This window comes from Gymnogyps californianus, chromosome 6 (genome assembly GCF_018139145.2).
Source record: "Gymnogyps californianus isolate 813 chromosome 6, ASM1813914v2, whole genome shotgun sequence".
Taxonomy (NCBI): Eukaryota; Metazoa; Chordata; class Aves; order Accipitriformes; family Cathartidae; genus Gymnogyps; species Gymnogyps californianus.
In genome coordinates, this window is record NC_059476.1 from 17,114,589 (window position 1) to 17,131,545 (window position 16,957).

The 16,957-nt window shown below is 38.1% G+C and overlaps 1 protein-coding gene across 1 annotated transcript in view; it reads left to right on the top strand.

The window, feature by feature from the left end:
• The first annotated feature begins 341 nt into the window (after nt 1–341).
• Nucleotides 342–16,957, top strand: part of LOC127017856 (adhesion G protein-coupled receptor A3-like) — a 284,811-nt gene continuing 268,195 nt past the window's right edge. Inside the window, exon 1 of the mRNA XM_050899150.1 lies at nt 342–562. Coding sequence (XP_050755107.1) covers nt 342–562 — 221 coding nt within the window. The remainder of the gene's footprint in view (nt 563–16,957) is intronic.

Consider the following 16,957-nt stretch of genomic DNA (forward strand, 5'->3'; position numbering starts at 1 on the left):
GTGCCCGGTGGGTGGCGGGCGGCGGCGGGAGGAGGGGGCCCGCTGCGCGCCGCGGGGTCCGCCCAGCGCCGCCGCTGCACGGGCTGCGGCAGGAAAGGAGCGGCGGCTCCTCGGAGAAAGGAGGAGGAGGAGGAGGAGGAGGAGGAGGAGGAGGAGGAGGAAGGGGGGGGGTCCCTCCGAGCGGAGCCGGCCGCAGCGAGAGGCGCGGCGGGGCGGGGCGGGGTGTGCGCAGGAGGCGTGGAGGGGACCGCGGCGCCCGCGGAGCGGCGCGGAGCGGCGCGTGCCATGCGCGGCGCGGAGCGGCGGCGCGGGGCAGCTGGCGGCTCGGTCGCTGGCTCAGCATGCGCGGGCTGTGCCGCCGCCTCTGCCTGGTGGCCGCCGTGCTGGGGCTGTGCGGGGGCAGCAGGAACTGCCCCGACCTCATCGTGGACCGCTGCCTCTGCGCCGCCGAGCGCGCCAAGGGGCCCGGCCGCCCGGCCCTCCGCATCAAAGTGGTCTGCAGCGGCGGCGACTTGGTGGAAACTTTGCAGCCCGCCGTGCTGCCCAACCGCACCGTGTCCCTGTGAGTACGGCCCGCGGGGCAGCGCGGCCGCGGGGCAGCGCGCACCTGGCGGCGGCCGCCCCGGGGTTCCCCCCGCGGGAGGCGCTGGCGCCGGGCGGGGCGGGGGGTGCCCCGAAGGAGAGGGGTGCGGGGGGGGGGGGGGGGGGACGGACGCGCAGTCCCGGGGTGACCCCTCGGCGCGGCCGTGCCCGCCGCCGCCCCGACCGCTGCCGCAGGAGCAGGCGGAACCGCTCCGCGCAGATTACAACCCCGGCCCGGCTTTGAAAAAGTATGTGAGAGTTTGTGTTGTGTTTTTTTGTTGTTGTTCTTTTTTTTTTTTTTTTTTTTTTTTGTTCTCAGTTTGGAAACTGTTGCTGGCGTTTTGGTCGAGCTGGGGAAGCTGGGCTTACCCTGATGTAAATTGCATGTTGCTGTGTATGGTGGTTTGGAAAATGTCAGTGCTAGCAGAACTGATGGAGCTCGCTGGTGCACCTTTCTGCCGGCGACGGGATGGGCTCAAACTATCCGGGCAATAAATGAATGGTATCGATAATGGTGAACTGCCTTCTGGAGTTCTGTGTAATTAACTGGTTTTCCCCTTCTCTCTCGTCTTCTCTAAATAAAGTTTGGAATTTGATGTCTCCTTTTTTAACAAGAGTTTGTGTACAACCATTTGAAACGACCGAATCTCCCAATATTGTTCTGAGCTGACTGGTAATTGAAAATGACTCACAGTTTGGTGTTTTGCCTTTCTTTTTTTTAAGTGACTTGGAAATAGGTTGTGATGTTTTGTTGCCTGTTGCACATAGCTAAACTTGAATAAATGGTATGTATTGTAAGTAAAGTAGTAGAACTTTTTGTAACTGTATCATCAAGTGTAAGTGAAAGTAATGTCCCTGTAATGGACCCAAGCAGCAATAGCTCTGTGACATTTACCCTTTAGATCATGCACATATCAACAGATCTTTTACTGTTGAATTTAGTTCTGTTGACAATTCCTGCTGTGAACATCTCCACTGTTCACTGCATTTTCTTTAAGTCAACACTTTTAGGAGACAACTGGTAAGGATAGTAATTTATAACATCTGGGGAGCTTGTGCTTGTAAACGTACAGATGTGCTGTGTACGCTTCAGTTCAGTTTTAGCTGTAACTGTTGAATAACTTGATGCTGATTAGCTGCATGCTGATTATTCATTTGGGAAATGTTTGCTTGTTAATATACAAGATATAATAACTACAATTCCTGCTAAATTTTAATAGGCTGGTTTAGAATAAAATTATTACATCAACATAAATTTTGACCTAGGTGATAAATTCACTGTTACTTTTGTAGTTTCTATAACTGGCTGTACAGTTACAGTTTGTACTCCCCCAAAAGTATAAAATGTCGACATCTTGGGCAGGCAGAAACTATTTTTTTCAATTGGTTAAAGATCTGTAGAAACTCTCACACTCAGCATGTCTGCAAAGATTCTTCTTCTCAAGCATTGATTTAGAGAGTCTTATTTAGATTTTTTTTTTTTAAAGAAACTTTTCTTTTAACAAGGTAAGTACCAGTAGATGAATCCAGCTGACCATAAGATCAACAGAAGCATGTATCCACTGTAATGAAAAGAAATTGAATTGGAAACAGAAGTGAGAAAAGATGAATGGGGGAGGTGGTGCATTTGAAGTGGTAGGTGGGAGAATTTGCTCACTTATACATATGATTTAAGGCACTCGTAGCAAACTTAATACTATCATCCTAAACATGCGCATTTCAGGTAACACTTGCTCATACTCATTAGAAAGATACCGTGTTAGGTTTTTTGACTTAATTAGAAATAACCATTGACCTGAGAGCTGATTAGCTGTCCTTAGTTGATATAAAACATATAAACCATTGTTTTTTGTTGTATTTCATGCGGACAAGTACAGTACCATGTATCACCTAAACTTACCCTTTCCTCTTACAGTCTGTCTTCTCAGGTTTTTTTCTTCTCAATAAGTAAATTTAAGGCTAAATCTTGAAGGTAAAAAGGAAAAAAAAAATCTGTGTTAGGGACATAATAATTTTCAGTATCTGGAACACACAGATGACAATTTGATTGAATGTGTCAAAGATTTTCCAGGAGAGACTGTCTTTGATGAATTAAATTACACTTGTGAGATTTGGCCAGCTGCAGAAAATAATGATAAAAAGCTCAAACACTAGTGCTCTTACATTTGTTTTTGTAGCTGCATGGAAGACTTGGGCAAAAGAGAATATTCTAGTAGACACTGCCTGCTTCCATTCAGTTTTATGGGCCCACAGAGAGAGAGAGAGCTTTAACATATGGAACATAACCTTTTGGATTGCTTTAACAATTAAGAAATATAGAGGTGAATAAAGGAATGTATATTCAGATGCAGTAACACTAATGAAACAATGTAACAAACAATTGGGGGTTTTTTGGGCAGACGAAGTAATCTTCTCTTATTTATTTATTTATTTATTTATTATATAGGGATGCGGCTTCCCTAGTGCTATTTTCTTTTGGAAGGGAAGATTGAAGCCAAACTCTTTTAACTGTTCTGCAAAGATGACAGAGGAATTACGTCTGCCGTATCTCTTAAGCCATTAAGAGATGAAGCTGTGGATGTGTAACATTTCATTTATATGCTAGGTGAAGTTGCTTATCAGCAAATTTAAGAAGTTATGATTGTTAGTTTAACGTTTTTTTTCACCTAAGTGACCACGAACCTTGGCTGAATTTGACAATTTAGACTCTTTATGGCATATATGTACTAAAAGTATCGCTACCCGACACAGTCACACACAGTGACTACAAACTGAAGAAATGCTTATTCTTGACAGGTTTGGACCAATTATTTCCAGCTTATGAGGTGGGGAAGTTTGCACAGTTTCTTTGAAATCATATGAACACTGGAGCTATTCAGTACTGTCTGAATGCTCCCAATAATAAACAATCACACTAGAAATAAAATCAAAATATAAGCTGATAAAGCAACTATCCCCTCCTCTTTATATTAAAAAACAAAACCAACAAGAAAACCTTGTTCTGGACTCTGTTTCACTTTCTTTATTTAGTATTTTACTGCTTTGGAAATGGAATTCAAGTGCTTGATGTGGATCAAAAGAAAAAACTTAGCTGTAGCTTCACAAAGTATTTGCATGTATCTTGTTAAAAGGAATTCTAGCCCTTACTGATTTGCAACATGGGGCAGGGGTGGAGTAAGGGAGTTACTCTTCTTTTTTTTTCCATGAAGAATACAGCTATTGAATCACTAATTTATGGGATCCTCTCTCCCCACTTCGCTCTCGGTAGCCGTGGAAGTGTAGACTCAACAAGGAGGAGCCATATCCATTCAGGATAATATAGTTTTCTCAGTTTAGACTTTATGGCTGAATACTTGGGAATTCTTATAGTGAATCAATATTTTACAATATTTTTTTTCAATTATGTAATTGGATTGTTAAAGTGTGACTCTAGAGAAAAAGATTATTTGCAATTTTCTTTCTGTACTATGCTAACAGAAATTTTAGTTGTTAAACTTTTGACTGACTTGCTGAAATTTGGGCTCTATGGAATACAACAGCAAAAATTGTGCTGCTGCTTTTTGCAATGGGGAAGTCCTACAATTTGAAATTTCAGGAATTAGCAGATTAGATTCTCTTCTGAGTTATCCCATATAAACTGGACAGTATATTGGGACGTTACTTGCTTTCTGTACTTCTTTTTTTTAATGTTCAACTAGCGTTACAAAGTTTATCTTTTTAGTCTTAGAAGTTCTCGGTTCAATACGTGTCTTTATCACTGGGCAGAATATACTTTGAAGTTACAAATGCTATCAGTTTCTAATAGTAGCATCATTTTTTTTTTTTCTCTCAATTCAAAAGGGAGTCCTAAATTTATACTGAAAGTTGTTATTTTTACAAATTTTACCCATAGATACACCTATGGAAGTCTGCTGTTTTAACTCATGATAGAAATGAAAAAAATTTAAGGTAGTGTAAGGCTCATAGCAATTCCGTATCATACAGGGCTCTTCATATTTTTTTATATCTAAGCATTTCTTCTGACTTTGAATTGGAGGTTGTCTCAAATTCCTCAGATTCTCAATTTCAGAGTGAGGCTACATGACTCCAGTGGTAATCCATAGCCATAATACATACGTAGGGGTTTTCATCTTCAAAGCACTTTACAAACATTAAGTAGTCTTATGAAAGCAGTGTTGCCCCACTTTTCTCTGTCCCAAAATTACTTTTATGTCACATTCATTTATGTCATGTCTACTGGAATTTATTCAAAGTTATTAGATTACTGTATTTGTTTCATGCCCAGTCTTGTCTTTTATACTCCTATATTCAGTTTAGGATATATCAATATGGTTTATTTAATATAAGCATCTTGCTGTAAAAGTAGATCACAAAAATGTTCTTTATGTCCCAAAGAGCTTAGAGTTCAAGCTAGCCAAAGCAAACAAAGCAAGAACTGAGGAAAGGATGAACAAAAAATATTATTCAGTAGTTTTATTTCCCCATCTTAAAACTCACATCTTTTTCTGTATTCATATGAGATCTAACATAGCATTGCTAATTTATAAATAACAACGTTATTAAAGAAGGTAGGCTAATGCTCATTATAAAGTTTTTCACAAACATTTTCACCTTGGTTAACTTCCTGTGTTCACTCAAAGTGGCAGAAAAAGAATAAAAAACAGGTTTCCTGCTTCATTATTTATCTGTGTATACATATTTATACATGCTTTCTCCAAAACTCTTAAAAAAAAAAAAAAAAAAAGCCAGTTTGTTGTTGTGAAAGAAACTCCTAACATAAAGCAAACTGACATAAAATACAGATAAGACTTGGAAGGTCTGGGACAGATGGTTGGGGAGAGCAAAATAAAGAGAAGAGAAAAACACTAGAGATGAAAAGTCTTTAGATATTAGTCTAATCTTCCTGATATTTCATGTTATAGATTCAACTAGAGTGGCCGTAAAATACCATAACTATTTTATTTTTCTTTATGTTATTTCTGACGAGAGACTATCTGCACCTGAATTCTCTTGTCTACTTGTCAATAGCAGGAAGTACTATGACCACTTCCAAATTATGACTTTCTTTGGATGAAACTGATGCACTGGCATTACTGGAAATTTTAACACGAGAGGAGGGTGAAAAAATTCTGTTAAGGAAAATAGAACTCTCCTTGCAAATAATGTCCAAAATACATAAAGGCTGCATTTATAGTTACCGAATTAACTTTTTAAAGATATATGAATCATGCTGAAGTTTCTTTCTCTATTTATTGTTATTAATCTGTAAATGTCATAAGTTAAAACAGTGCCATATATCCTCCTAGTGCTTTTAAGTCCTCAGTGTAACTTGCTTTGAGGAAAGCAGTTTGTGCAAGATAATGGGATGAGAATTTTTGGAAACAGATAAAATTATTTTACAGTATTGAACAGTTCATTATTTTGGTAATTTCATGTAGAAACCAAGTCCTTTTTTTGCTGCATACTGGGAAATTTGCAGTATTGGGATCTTACACTTGGTTTCGTTCCAGAGGTAAAAATAAACTGGTGAGGATAGACAGGAGGAGAGTAATGCATGTGGGAAGGGAGTTTTATCATATAAGTGTATATCTGATACCTATTGAGAAGTCCTAAATGAAGTTGGGGTTTTATGATATGGTATAATTTGTCAGTTGGTTAGCTACTGACCTTGTTTGCCTTAAGTAGGAAGAGATTCAGTATATGTCACTGGCTCTTTTTTTTTCTTTTTTTTGTAGGATGGCCTAATATTCATAAACCCTATTTAATTTTAACTATCAGAAGTGCAACAGAAATTTGTTTCTGAAGTGTAGGTATTCTCATCTGTTGCAGTGAGGTAGCGGCCAGGGAGAAGGTGATTTATGTATGTGAAATTTGCCTTTATAGGAAGCTGCATGACTTGCTGCCCCTCTGGACCAAAGTACTGTCAGCCCTTAAACTGGACTGTTCTTTCAAGATTTGAAAATGTAGCTCTTCTTTTTTTTTTTTAAGAAGGCATACTGAAACGTTTTCTCAAAATACATTTTTCTTTCCTTGTCCCCATCTAAATATCCTGAGAGCATTATAAGATGTGAGGTGAGGTGAAGAGGGGGGAGTGATGGAGTGGTGGGGAGAGAGGTGAAGAAGGGGAAAGGAATTTCTTAAAACAGGTCGGAATAGCCAGAAGGCAAGGGTCTGAAGAATGTTATTAACATGAAGCTCTAAAGGTTTAATATTATATACATTCTCCTTTTTCTGTATCTTCAGAGGTTTAAAATCACAAATCTTATTTAGTTGTTTGATGCTGTACAACAACAGGGTCATATTAACCCCTGTGACTCTGGAAGCCCATTTATTCCTTTGCCATTCACACAGACCCAGAAACTTTCTGGGCAGAAATAGCCAGAGTAACACTGCTTTCTTGTGTGAAGTTTCTCCCTATTTGGGACCCTCTGTCATCAAAAATTTTGCAGCTGTTGGATCCAACCATGTTCCAGTTAATCCATCCCTACTTTCCTCACTGCTGTCTTTTGTCCTGTTTTTATAATACAGAGCTGGCATAAATCTGAAAGTTAAAGGGCAGAGTATCTTTGCCAAGGCAGACGTTCTGCTCTAACAGCTAGTAGGAAACATACATTCATATAGATGAAGCTTACACACTTCCTTTGTGCACATCTGAGAGTCAGAGCTTTGTGCCAACTTGGTTTTCACTACTTGATAATATTTGTGCATGTTTTCAAGAATCACTCTTTATGCTATTTGACTTAGATTTTTGAGGAAAAATTGCCTATTGATTTCTCCCTTTCCATCTTCCTGATGGAATATCCAAACCATCACAGCAGTAAAAGCATACAAAACATGAAAAGGTTGGGTATGTGCTTCTCTAATCAACTATGATTAACTTTGATCCATCACAAGTTTGCTGTCTAGTTCTAGACTTCCCAAATACAATTTGGCTAAAAACTCTGTGTTATTTATAATATTAACATTTTTTTCCATCTACTTTGGCAATTACGTAATACAGGGAACACACAGTTCAAGCTTGGTTCTTATTTTTGTGCCAACATGCCAGTCTTCACCCTTCTCTTAAAATCAGTTCCAACTGTGTTTTCATGCCTGGGACTGATTTGGGAGTACTCTGAAAGTATGGTTAGTCATATGAAAACTCTGCTTTTGCAGTTTCTATTGTAGTCTTACGGACTTGTTGACAGTTTCTTTTCTGTACTTAGTTGGATATAACCCTATCTGAACAGCAGTATGTCAAATGTTTAACTGTTCTGCCAATAAAGTAAGCACACAGTGGCTTATGGGTATTATGCTCATAGACCTGTAAGTCTTTGCAAAAACCTGAGATTTATTCCTAGGTCATATAGAATTTAGATTGCTGATAACTATGCATAAGTAAGCAAATTCTTTTAAACTTATATTTTAAGCTTTCCTTTGGTGAGTGGCTGTCTTCTGAAATGGCTCTTCATCAAAACTCATGAAGGTATAAAGGCACTGGCATGCATTTTCAGCATATATACTGTAGGCTTTGTATAACACAAAATGAAGTTTAATGGGTTTTCTATGTTATTAAGGTATCATTATGGTTTTCGAGTAACCTGATAAGTCAAGGCCTCCAAATTCCAAATTATGGACATTTATGATTCTCCTTGTTTATTGAAGAATTACTGTGATTTTTTTCCTTCTAATAGCAATCAAGATGATGTCTCCCCATAAAAGCCTTCTCTTTATGTTATGGGATAGACTGTCCCAGAGAGTGCATGTTTTATAGACAAAAGTATAAATTGGGAGGGTAAAGGTTTTATGTGTACTGTAACTTGAGAAAAGTGCAAACTACATCATAGAATGGAAAATAAGGTTAAAACTAGTAGTAACCAAATCAGGCCTGGAAAATTTGAAGAGAAGTGTAGATTTAATGAAAGAATTGAACACTTAACATTACTGTATATTAGTAGTTCCCTGGCAACAGTTATTTCAATGTCTGTGTTACAAATTGATGTGCATGGTGTCAATTTCTTTGAGAGCAGAGGGGTGGAAGAAGAACACAACCTGTTTGTGAGCAACTTTATTAATAAAGTAGGTTTTATAGAAATTTCAGAGGAAGTATACTGAAATGTTAGGAAAGGTTCCTCTAATGGAATGTGCTCACAACCTGGCACAACAGGAAACCTACCAGCATTTAAGAGAGAGGGAGAAGAAAAACAAAAGTTATTACCAGTTTTGAGGAATCAAATTTACCAGCACTCCTAAGTAACTGAATTTTTACACATTAACATGTGTCCTATCAGGGGAGCTTTGCATGCTAAGAAAAATGCTTAATTCTCTGTCTTCCGTGGGCCATCCTCTGTGCTTGGACCCATCTGCCGTTATCCCCAGAACCTTTCAATTCTGCACTTCCCTTTTGATTGTTGTTGTTGTTGTTGTTGTTATCATTATTACATTGATACTTCTCCCCATTTTTTCTTCTCATCTGCATCTTATTTTTGTTCACTGCTTACATGTATTGCACACTTCACTGCAAATGCATTTCTAAAAAGGGAAAAAACCTATCTCCCTCCTCATCAGCTCTGCTCTTGGTCCTCTGGCATGCTCCACTTCTCTGCCAGCCTCTGCACTTTCACTGCTGTGTGCTGCAGCCTCTGCTTTCAGCTCATGGTCTCCCCCATTTCTTTAGTCTCACATGACTTTCCAGTTCCTTCTCCTTTTCTAAAACCCTCCATTACGTCTTCCCTCATCACCTTTGATCCTTGACTCATTTTATCCTTCTCTTCTGAACTTACTGAGTGGAAGTGAAATGAGTGAGGATATGGGTCCTCAGAGAGATCTGAATTAAGTCCTGGAGTTCAGTGGTGCCTGGAATTGGGGCCAGGCAGATGGAGTTGATCCTATTACACAACTTACAAACAAGAAAAAAGTTTGAATCTCTAGCTCTGCCTCCTTACAGAGTTTATCATTAAAACTGCAGCCAGTGGAGTAGAGAAGAAGTCTGAATGTGGTTGTGTCAAGCAGTAATTTTATATTGACCCACCAAACATGTTGCTGATGATCAGAGGGAACAGTCACAATGATCAGATTTGTTTTCCTTCCCCAGCATAGTGTATTTTTTAGAAGGAAAGAGGAAAAGCTTAATTTCCAGTTTTCTCTACACCTTTGTGACAACATTCAAACAACATTGCAACTGTCCTTCCAAAACTGCAAAATGTGCGTAACGCAAATAATTATAGTGATAAAGATGAAATCTGAACGTGCGCTGTTATTCTCATTGTAGTTCTTGAGCCAGAAAACTAAACTTTTCAATATGTAGGCAAATCTAAGCTTAAGAGACTGTATTCCTCTCTCCTGTGATATAGCTAGTATTATTCACATTTTAAGTTTATTATATAGCTCTATCTTAAATTAGATCAAGTTAATGAACTGTTCTCAGCTATGGCTGTAGCAGTTGACAAATTCAGACTAATTTTGCAAAAGCCACAGTTTTCCATCCATACTACATATAGGATGCAGGAAGGGAAACACAGTCAAAATGCACAAAAAGCATGCTTTCCATTGGAAGAAAACAATGTTATTCCCTCGGTAATGAATGTCATCATTATAAGGCTTTTGTGTTGGGCACACATTTTGTGAATCGTATTGTACCAACATCATTAGACTTATTTATTACTAGGGTCCCTGATGGAGTCATACATCATCTCATCTATAGCAAGGTAATTATCTGTAGAGGGAGAATGGTAAAATTTTGTCGTATTATGCTTCGGGTAACTCTTCAAAGTACGATATCATGGTTGTTTAAAGGAATTTGGATTACATGGTGCTCAGAAAACGGAGTCAAGCTGTGGGAGTTATGACACCAGATATTCAGGTAGCTGTTAAACTACTGGTGCATGTGAGAATAGTATCTGTAGTTAGTTTCTTTATGGGGAGTTTTTTCTCCATGTTTGGTAACAATAGGCTCTCAGAAAGTTAATCTGCTCTTTTCCTTGGTTACATCATATAGGAGTCTTGTGGAGGGAAGTTCCATGCTTTTTTCCTTTAACGTTGGGAGACTTTGGGTAAGTCCATCCAGTGTGAGGAGGAAGCCATCTTTAAGGTTGTTTTTCTTTCTAATGGTCATGCTTTGCTTTGCTTTCCTTTCCTTTCTTTAGCAACAGTGCTAATAGGGTCACATCAAGTTCTTAGGATTTGAGGATCTGTTTTTTGTGGACCCTAAGTATACCTGAGGAATAGCAGAGGAGGACAACATTTGAGATATGAACATCTGAAATGACATGATGCTACTCATAGATGTTTGGTATTTATCTATTTGTATGATTTAACATGTGTATTAAATGAATGCTAACTGCTGTTCATGTTAAATAAAGACTTACCTGGCATATTTATATACTTGCTCCTCATGGAACTATAGCAGATATTCTAGCGCTAATGATTTAGTTTAAATAGAAAAAGAAACAATGAGATTTGCAGAAAAAGGGAAAGTAATTTTTCTAGCACTTTTCTTTGACTTTCCCTTTACATCTATAATAAAAGGATGAATAATGAAATTCCTAACACTTAAAATGTGGAAAACCCCCTACATTAGTGGTCATTTATTGTTGTACTATTCATAATTCTCTCCACTTTCTGCACAATTACATGTTATAAATAACAATGTAAAAAGTCAACAATATAGATCGATGAAGCAAAAAATAACCGTAAGAGCTAAATAAATGTAATAAATTCTAATCTTCTGCATTTAGAGCAAATGAAGTTACCGCTTTAAAGTACTTCATGCTTATTGATTATCATTATAAACCTATTTCTAATAAACTATTCTTTCTGAAACAATTCTCATTAATTAATTTGTGCCTATATTTAATAACTAGTCCATTAGTGAATTGGTCCATAAAATGGTCTTCATAACAATTTTACACAGTTAAACAGTAAATTGCTGACTCGAATGACATCTTTTTTGAATAAATAATACAGCAGTATTGCTAATTGGACAAAATGACTTTAAATGAAAATATCCTCCATATTTTTTCATGTATTGTTAATAAGACTAAGGGAGTTGGTTGCTTGCATCTCCCTGTAATTAAATGCTGTTTAAGTTGTTATTTTCTGTAGGTACTTTTGAAGAACTCAGGTCAACTATTTGGTATCGTTATTATGGCTACTTTACAAATGGAATACTTGGTTACCAAGGTATTTGGTAATAAAAGGATTAGATGCCAAGACCCAGTTTGGAATAGATTAGAGCAAATAATTTTTTAATGCTAGCTTTCCAGAGTACTGCTTTAGCTGAGGCAGAGTGATTGTTTTAAACAAATAAAATCCCTCAAGTAATCATTTATTAAATAGCACTGAAGTTAAGTTGGTTTGTTTTTTTTTTTTTCCCTCTAAAAGTAGCTGTCAAAATGGTGGTATTGAATTATATGTTGAGCCAGTAGTTCCATATGATTAGTTAGTCTATAAGCCTTTTCGGTTGGCTGGTGTTTTCTTTTTGAAATTGGAATAGCTAATAAAGCTTTGGAAGAAGCTTTAGGCTGAAGAACTGGGGCAGCTGGGTTTCCTGTCTGTTTTTACTTGCTGCTTTGCTGTTTTGTATGAATTTTCAGTTACTAATATTGTTTTGGAATCTGTAAAAATATGATACATGGACTTCAAAAATGTTTATGGTTACACAGCTTTTCATTTTTTGCAGTCTGGACCATCAATAAAAATACAAGTGGCGGTCCTGGACGAGACCAAACAGCCATTGTAGAGCCCAGTACCGTGTCTCCAGTTTAAAAGTGTTTAAAAGCAGGTGCCTAGGGTAGAGTAGCAGTGCAATGTTTTCCACAAGGATCTTCTAGTCTCCATCCCAACTCAGAGTTGTGCATTTAATTTACCAAAATGGATTATTTTTCCACAGCCTGGTCCAGCCCCCCTCCAGAACCCGTGCCAGCTCCCTGCATTTGGAGCATCCCGTGGCAAGAAGTACCACAGCTCAACTGCATGCTGACAAGGAATGTCCTCCTTTTGTTTATTTCTGAGTTTCAAGAGTTCAAAACTCTTTCTAAATTGTTTCAGCCAGTGCTGATGTGGTTATCAAACTCAGGAAAATGGACCAGGTTCTGTCTTCAATGGAGGAACCCATCTCTCTGCTTTTCTCTTGCTATCATTAGTCATTGTCAGTAAGCTGAAAGGCAAGGGGGTGATGAAATTTCAAGAAGTAAAATTAATTTATACTATTAATAGTATGCTTTCTTGTATGTAATCTACATTGTGTTTAACTTTATGAAAAGAGGGCAGTGATAAAACTTTTTTTATAACCAAAATCATTACGTTTAACTCAATTCGTGGGAAAATGTATTGGTCTTCTAGGGAAAAAAAGGAAGCTGTACTCCTGCTTTTAACATTTTGGATTAATGAAAAATGAATAAAATCTTGAAGTCAGCTTTCTCATTGGTTGGCCTAATTTTCTTGTGGCAGATTGATAGATTTTTCTGCTTCTCTCTGTATTCCTGAACAATAATTGCATCTTCAGTTTTCCTTGTGTGTTGAGGCCAATATTTTGTTCTTCGTTTAGTTGTTGGCACTGTGGAAAGGAGAGAGGGAGAACGTCTGACTGAGAGAAAAAACTATTAAATTGCAATAACAGCATGCCAGTGAAAAAAAGTTTTGGAGGAGGTAAACGGCTTTAAAAGGTAGAGAGTGCTGGTTGATTGGTCCTTTTTATTTTTTTTTTATCTGTTAAAAATAACTTTGAGCATTGATGCTGGCAATGTATTTGTTCAGAAAGACTGCAGCATGGCTCTGCTGATTGATAGCCACTTCACTTGAGTTAAGCTTCAGTTTTGTCTTTCTGTGTATTCTTTAGTTCACAGCTCTAAGCCTTATAACATGCTAATAATTGTTTAGTAGATTTTCTTACTTATTGAGTATGGTCCCCACTCTATTAATCTGAAACGGGAAGGAAATGGGTAAAAGAAACTAGAAGTGGAAAAATTTGCATTTTGAGCTTGAATTTTTTGATTGGGGGAAAACAAAGGTAAAAATATTGACAATGCTATTTTAAACTGGATTACTCTTTTTAGCCGATCTAGAAGAAGTCTTTTTGTAATGCTCCCTCCTCGAGATAGTCTCTTCATGTTATCTCTGTGGGACATGCATGAGGCTGATGCTCTCTGAACATCTATTGTTTTGTGTAGGCTGGCTACAAAACCTGTGTTTCATCCCTGTCTCTGGGCTTAGGGCAGGCTGCTATGCTTTCTCCTTTTATTTGTTACTTTGTTCTGCACCATTTTCCTGATTTCCTGCCATACTGCTGACTGTTTGGGATTGTTTTTTGTTTTGTTTTTTGTTTTTTAACCTGTAAATTATGGGAGCCACCTTCCAGGAACTGACCAGCCGGAAAGTCCTCTCCTTGAGCCTTTAGTAGGGAAGCCTTCACCACTGTTGACCACTCAGGGTGCCTGACCAACGTCTGCCAGATAGACCCTGAAAGAGGAGACAATTAGAGACAGAGTTATAAGATACTTACACACCATCAGCTGGATTGGTACTTCTTACAGTAGGGCAACATGCTTAAAATTCAGATAATTTCTTCCCTGTATTGATCTGTGTGCATGGTTTGAAGATTTACAGGCCTTGCAGAGGAGATCCTGCCCAGTCATCAGAGACAGATCTGCTCTGCCAAGCACTTTCTACGTGTCTGGAGAAATGTGTCCATTGCTGACAGCGAGTCAGAGTCGAAGGCTAACCTGCAGCCACAGAGGAGGCTGATGGGTTCCCCAGCGCTGAATGAGGATGTGGTTATAGGAAAATGGCTGCTCACTCTGAGCTTGCAAGTGTTAGCTTCAAATAGTATTTTTTGTCTGGGTTTGCACTATATTGTAACAGAAGTTATTCTGCAGAAAAAGACATATTGATCACTGAACAAATAATGTTTTATTAAGGTTAGTTTGCCAGTGCTTAAAAGAATAATGAATGGGGCAGGGGTGAGAAAATGAGTTGATGTCCTGAACTTACGAATACTCCGTTAGCTGTCCTGGTCTTTTCCTCCTCTACTTTTCTGTAATTTTCTGTGAGTTTCTGTGATTAAGAAGAAGATTCCTATAAAATCAAGATAAAATTCAGTATTGACAAATGCTAAGTGAAAAAGGGTGTGTGGACCATTTTAACTTTACTTATGCACTGATTGACTCTAAACTAGACGCTTGTTATCTGCAGGAGCGATACTCTGGAGGTATGATACACCCTGTGAAAATGACAACTCAGCAGTAGTCAACATGAGTAACAGAACGAAACATCTTGTTCCCCCTGTGTAAGCCCACAGTGATGCATCTGCATCTTGGGCACTGTGTTCAGCTCTGGTTGTTCCATGTCAAAGAGGCCATAACAGGACAGGAAAAGGTACAGAAATGTGCAGAGTTATGGAAAAGCCTGTGTGTGAGGAATGATGAACAGCTGAGGGAGTCTTATCCTGAAAACCTCTATGGTATGTTAAAAATGAATAGGGAAGGTTAATCACTGTTTTCCATAGTATAGGACTGAGGAGGCAACAAATTATTGGATTGGAGTTTCGTAAGAAATAAAAAGTAGGCTAGCTGAAGAGCTTCCTGCTGTATTTTTTATATTCATGTATCTTCTCTTAACCACTGTCAAGACAGGACAGTGAGCTAGACTCCTGTCTGACCTGCTCCTGATGACTTGTTGCTGTTCAGTATATTTATTCATGCTCCAGATGGAAAATATGTAGTTCTTAGAAGACAGAGTCGGGAGGAATGATTACAGCCTGGGGCAGCTCTGTAGAGTAACTGAGATCACTTGGCGAGCTGGACTCAATAGATCAACCTTCATTTTAACATGGCCAAGAAAGTTGTCGTATATCCAGAACAAAGACAGTTTGCACTTGCACATTCCAGAAAACAGTTCCAAAATTGTGTCACTCAAAAGCAGTTAATTATAATGGTGCATAATCAGTTAAACATCTGTTCCTGGTGTGATATTACTAAAAGTGCACTGATAATATCATCTTGGATCCAAAAGCAGGGAATAAAAAGCGGAATTAAGGAGTATTACTTTTGTTTGCTGCTACTGAGAAAAAGATGACTAGAAAAAGATGTTATAAATATATTTTAAAATGTCAAGGATGATTTAAGAACTAGAAAATATGTGCTGTATCCTTAAATGTGTTCTCATAAATCTCTTTTACTTGTTTGAGGTTAAGAGGTTATTTGATCATATCCCATAGGTGTGTACACAGAAAAAAGATGTCTGATGTCAAAGATAATTTAATTTGGAAAATAATGAGATACAGTCATTGAGAGCTCGAACCAAATGCATTCAGAATAAGAATGCCAGTGGAAATCTAAGTGAGAGTAATTAACATTTGGAAGACATAGGAACTGTAATGGAGACTTCATTCCTTCTTAATTTAAAAGACTGAATATTGTAAAAGCTGAACAAGAAGTTAGTGGCTTGAGGTGGCTTTTACTGAGAGAGGTTCTTTGCATGTGACATGATCACATTGGTCTCTTCTGGGCATTAAAATATACGAACTGGTGAAAATCTACTTCTAGTATGTATTCACACATACTTATATGAATACTACCAAAACGATGATTTAAGTGTTTTTGGGTACGGACATAAAAATATCAAGAGAATCTATGCAATGCATCTTTCCATATGGGAGAAGCTACCAATCTAGTATAATACTTGTAAAAATGTGACTTGCTTTTTTAATACAGAAGTAGAATCATGGTAGTATCAAAATAATTTTGTTGACTGTACAGTAGTACACTGTGTATTTGGAGATACTCAACACTGGATGGTTTCCAAGCGTCTTTTGGCTTGACACTGGCAAACGTGTTCACCAGGTGTACTTCATCTGTGAATAGTTCTTCTGCTTTGAATTCTGCCAAATACTCTGACTCTAATTTAACTCTTGAGGTGTTGAACCCAGTGATTTTAATGGTGTTTGTTTATTATTTGATATTACCCAACTAATTCAATTTCTCCTTCAAATTTAATCCTCACCACTTTACCTACAAAATATTGACAACAAAAAGGTTATTAGCATAAGAAGCTGCAGTTTAAAAATAATCAGACTGTGTCTGCATGCTTCTTTAATGAACTGTATTTCTGTTTTCCCTGTCTGTTGCTGCCAGTAGGATTTTTATTGGGTGGTGGGTGTTGGTAAAAGGGATGCTACTAAAAACCAGTATAGCTCTAAGTCAGCGTATAGCAGCTTTATTGCAGAGATGAAAGTCATGAAGAGCTTTGTGATTTGAATGTTACCATCCTTTGATCTTTAAGTTACTCATTAAGTTTAATGTTTCAGTAGCTACTGTTTTTTAAAGTCTTCCCCTGTACCCTGTATTTTAAATTAAAAAAAAAAAAAGTGATTTCTGTAATTTGGCACTGTTTCTTTCCT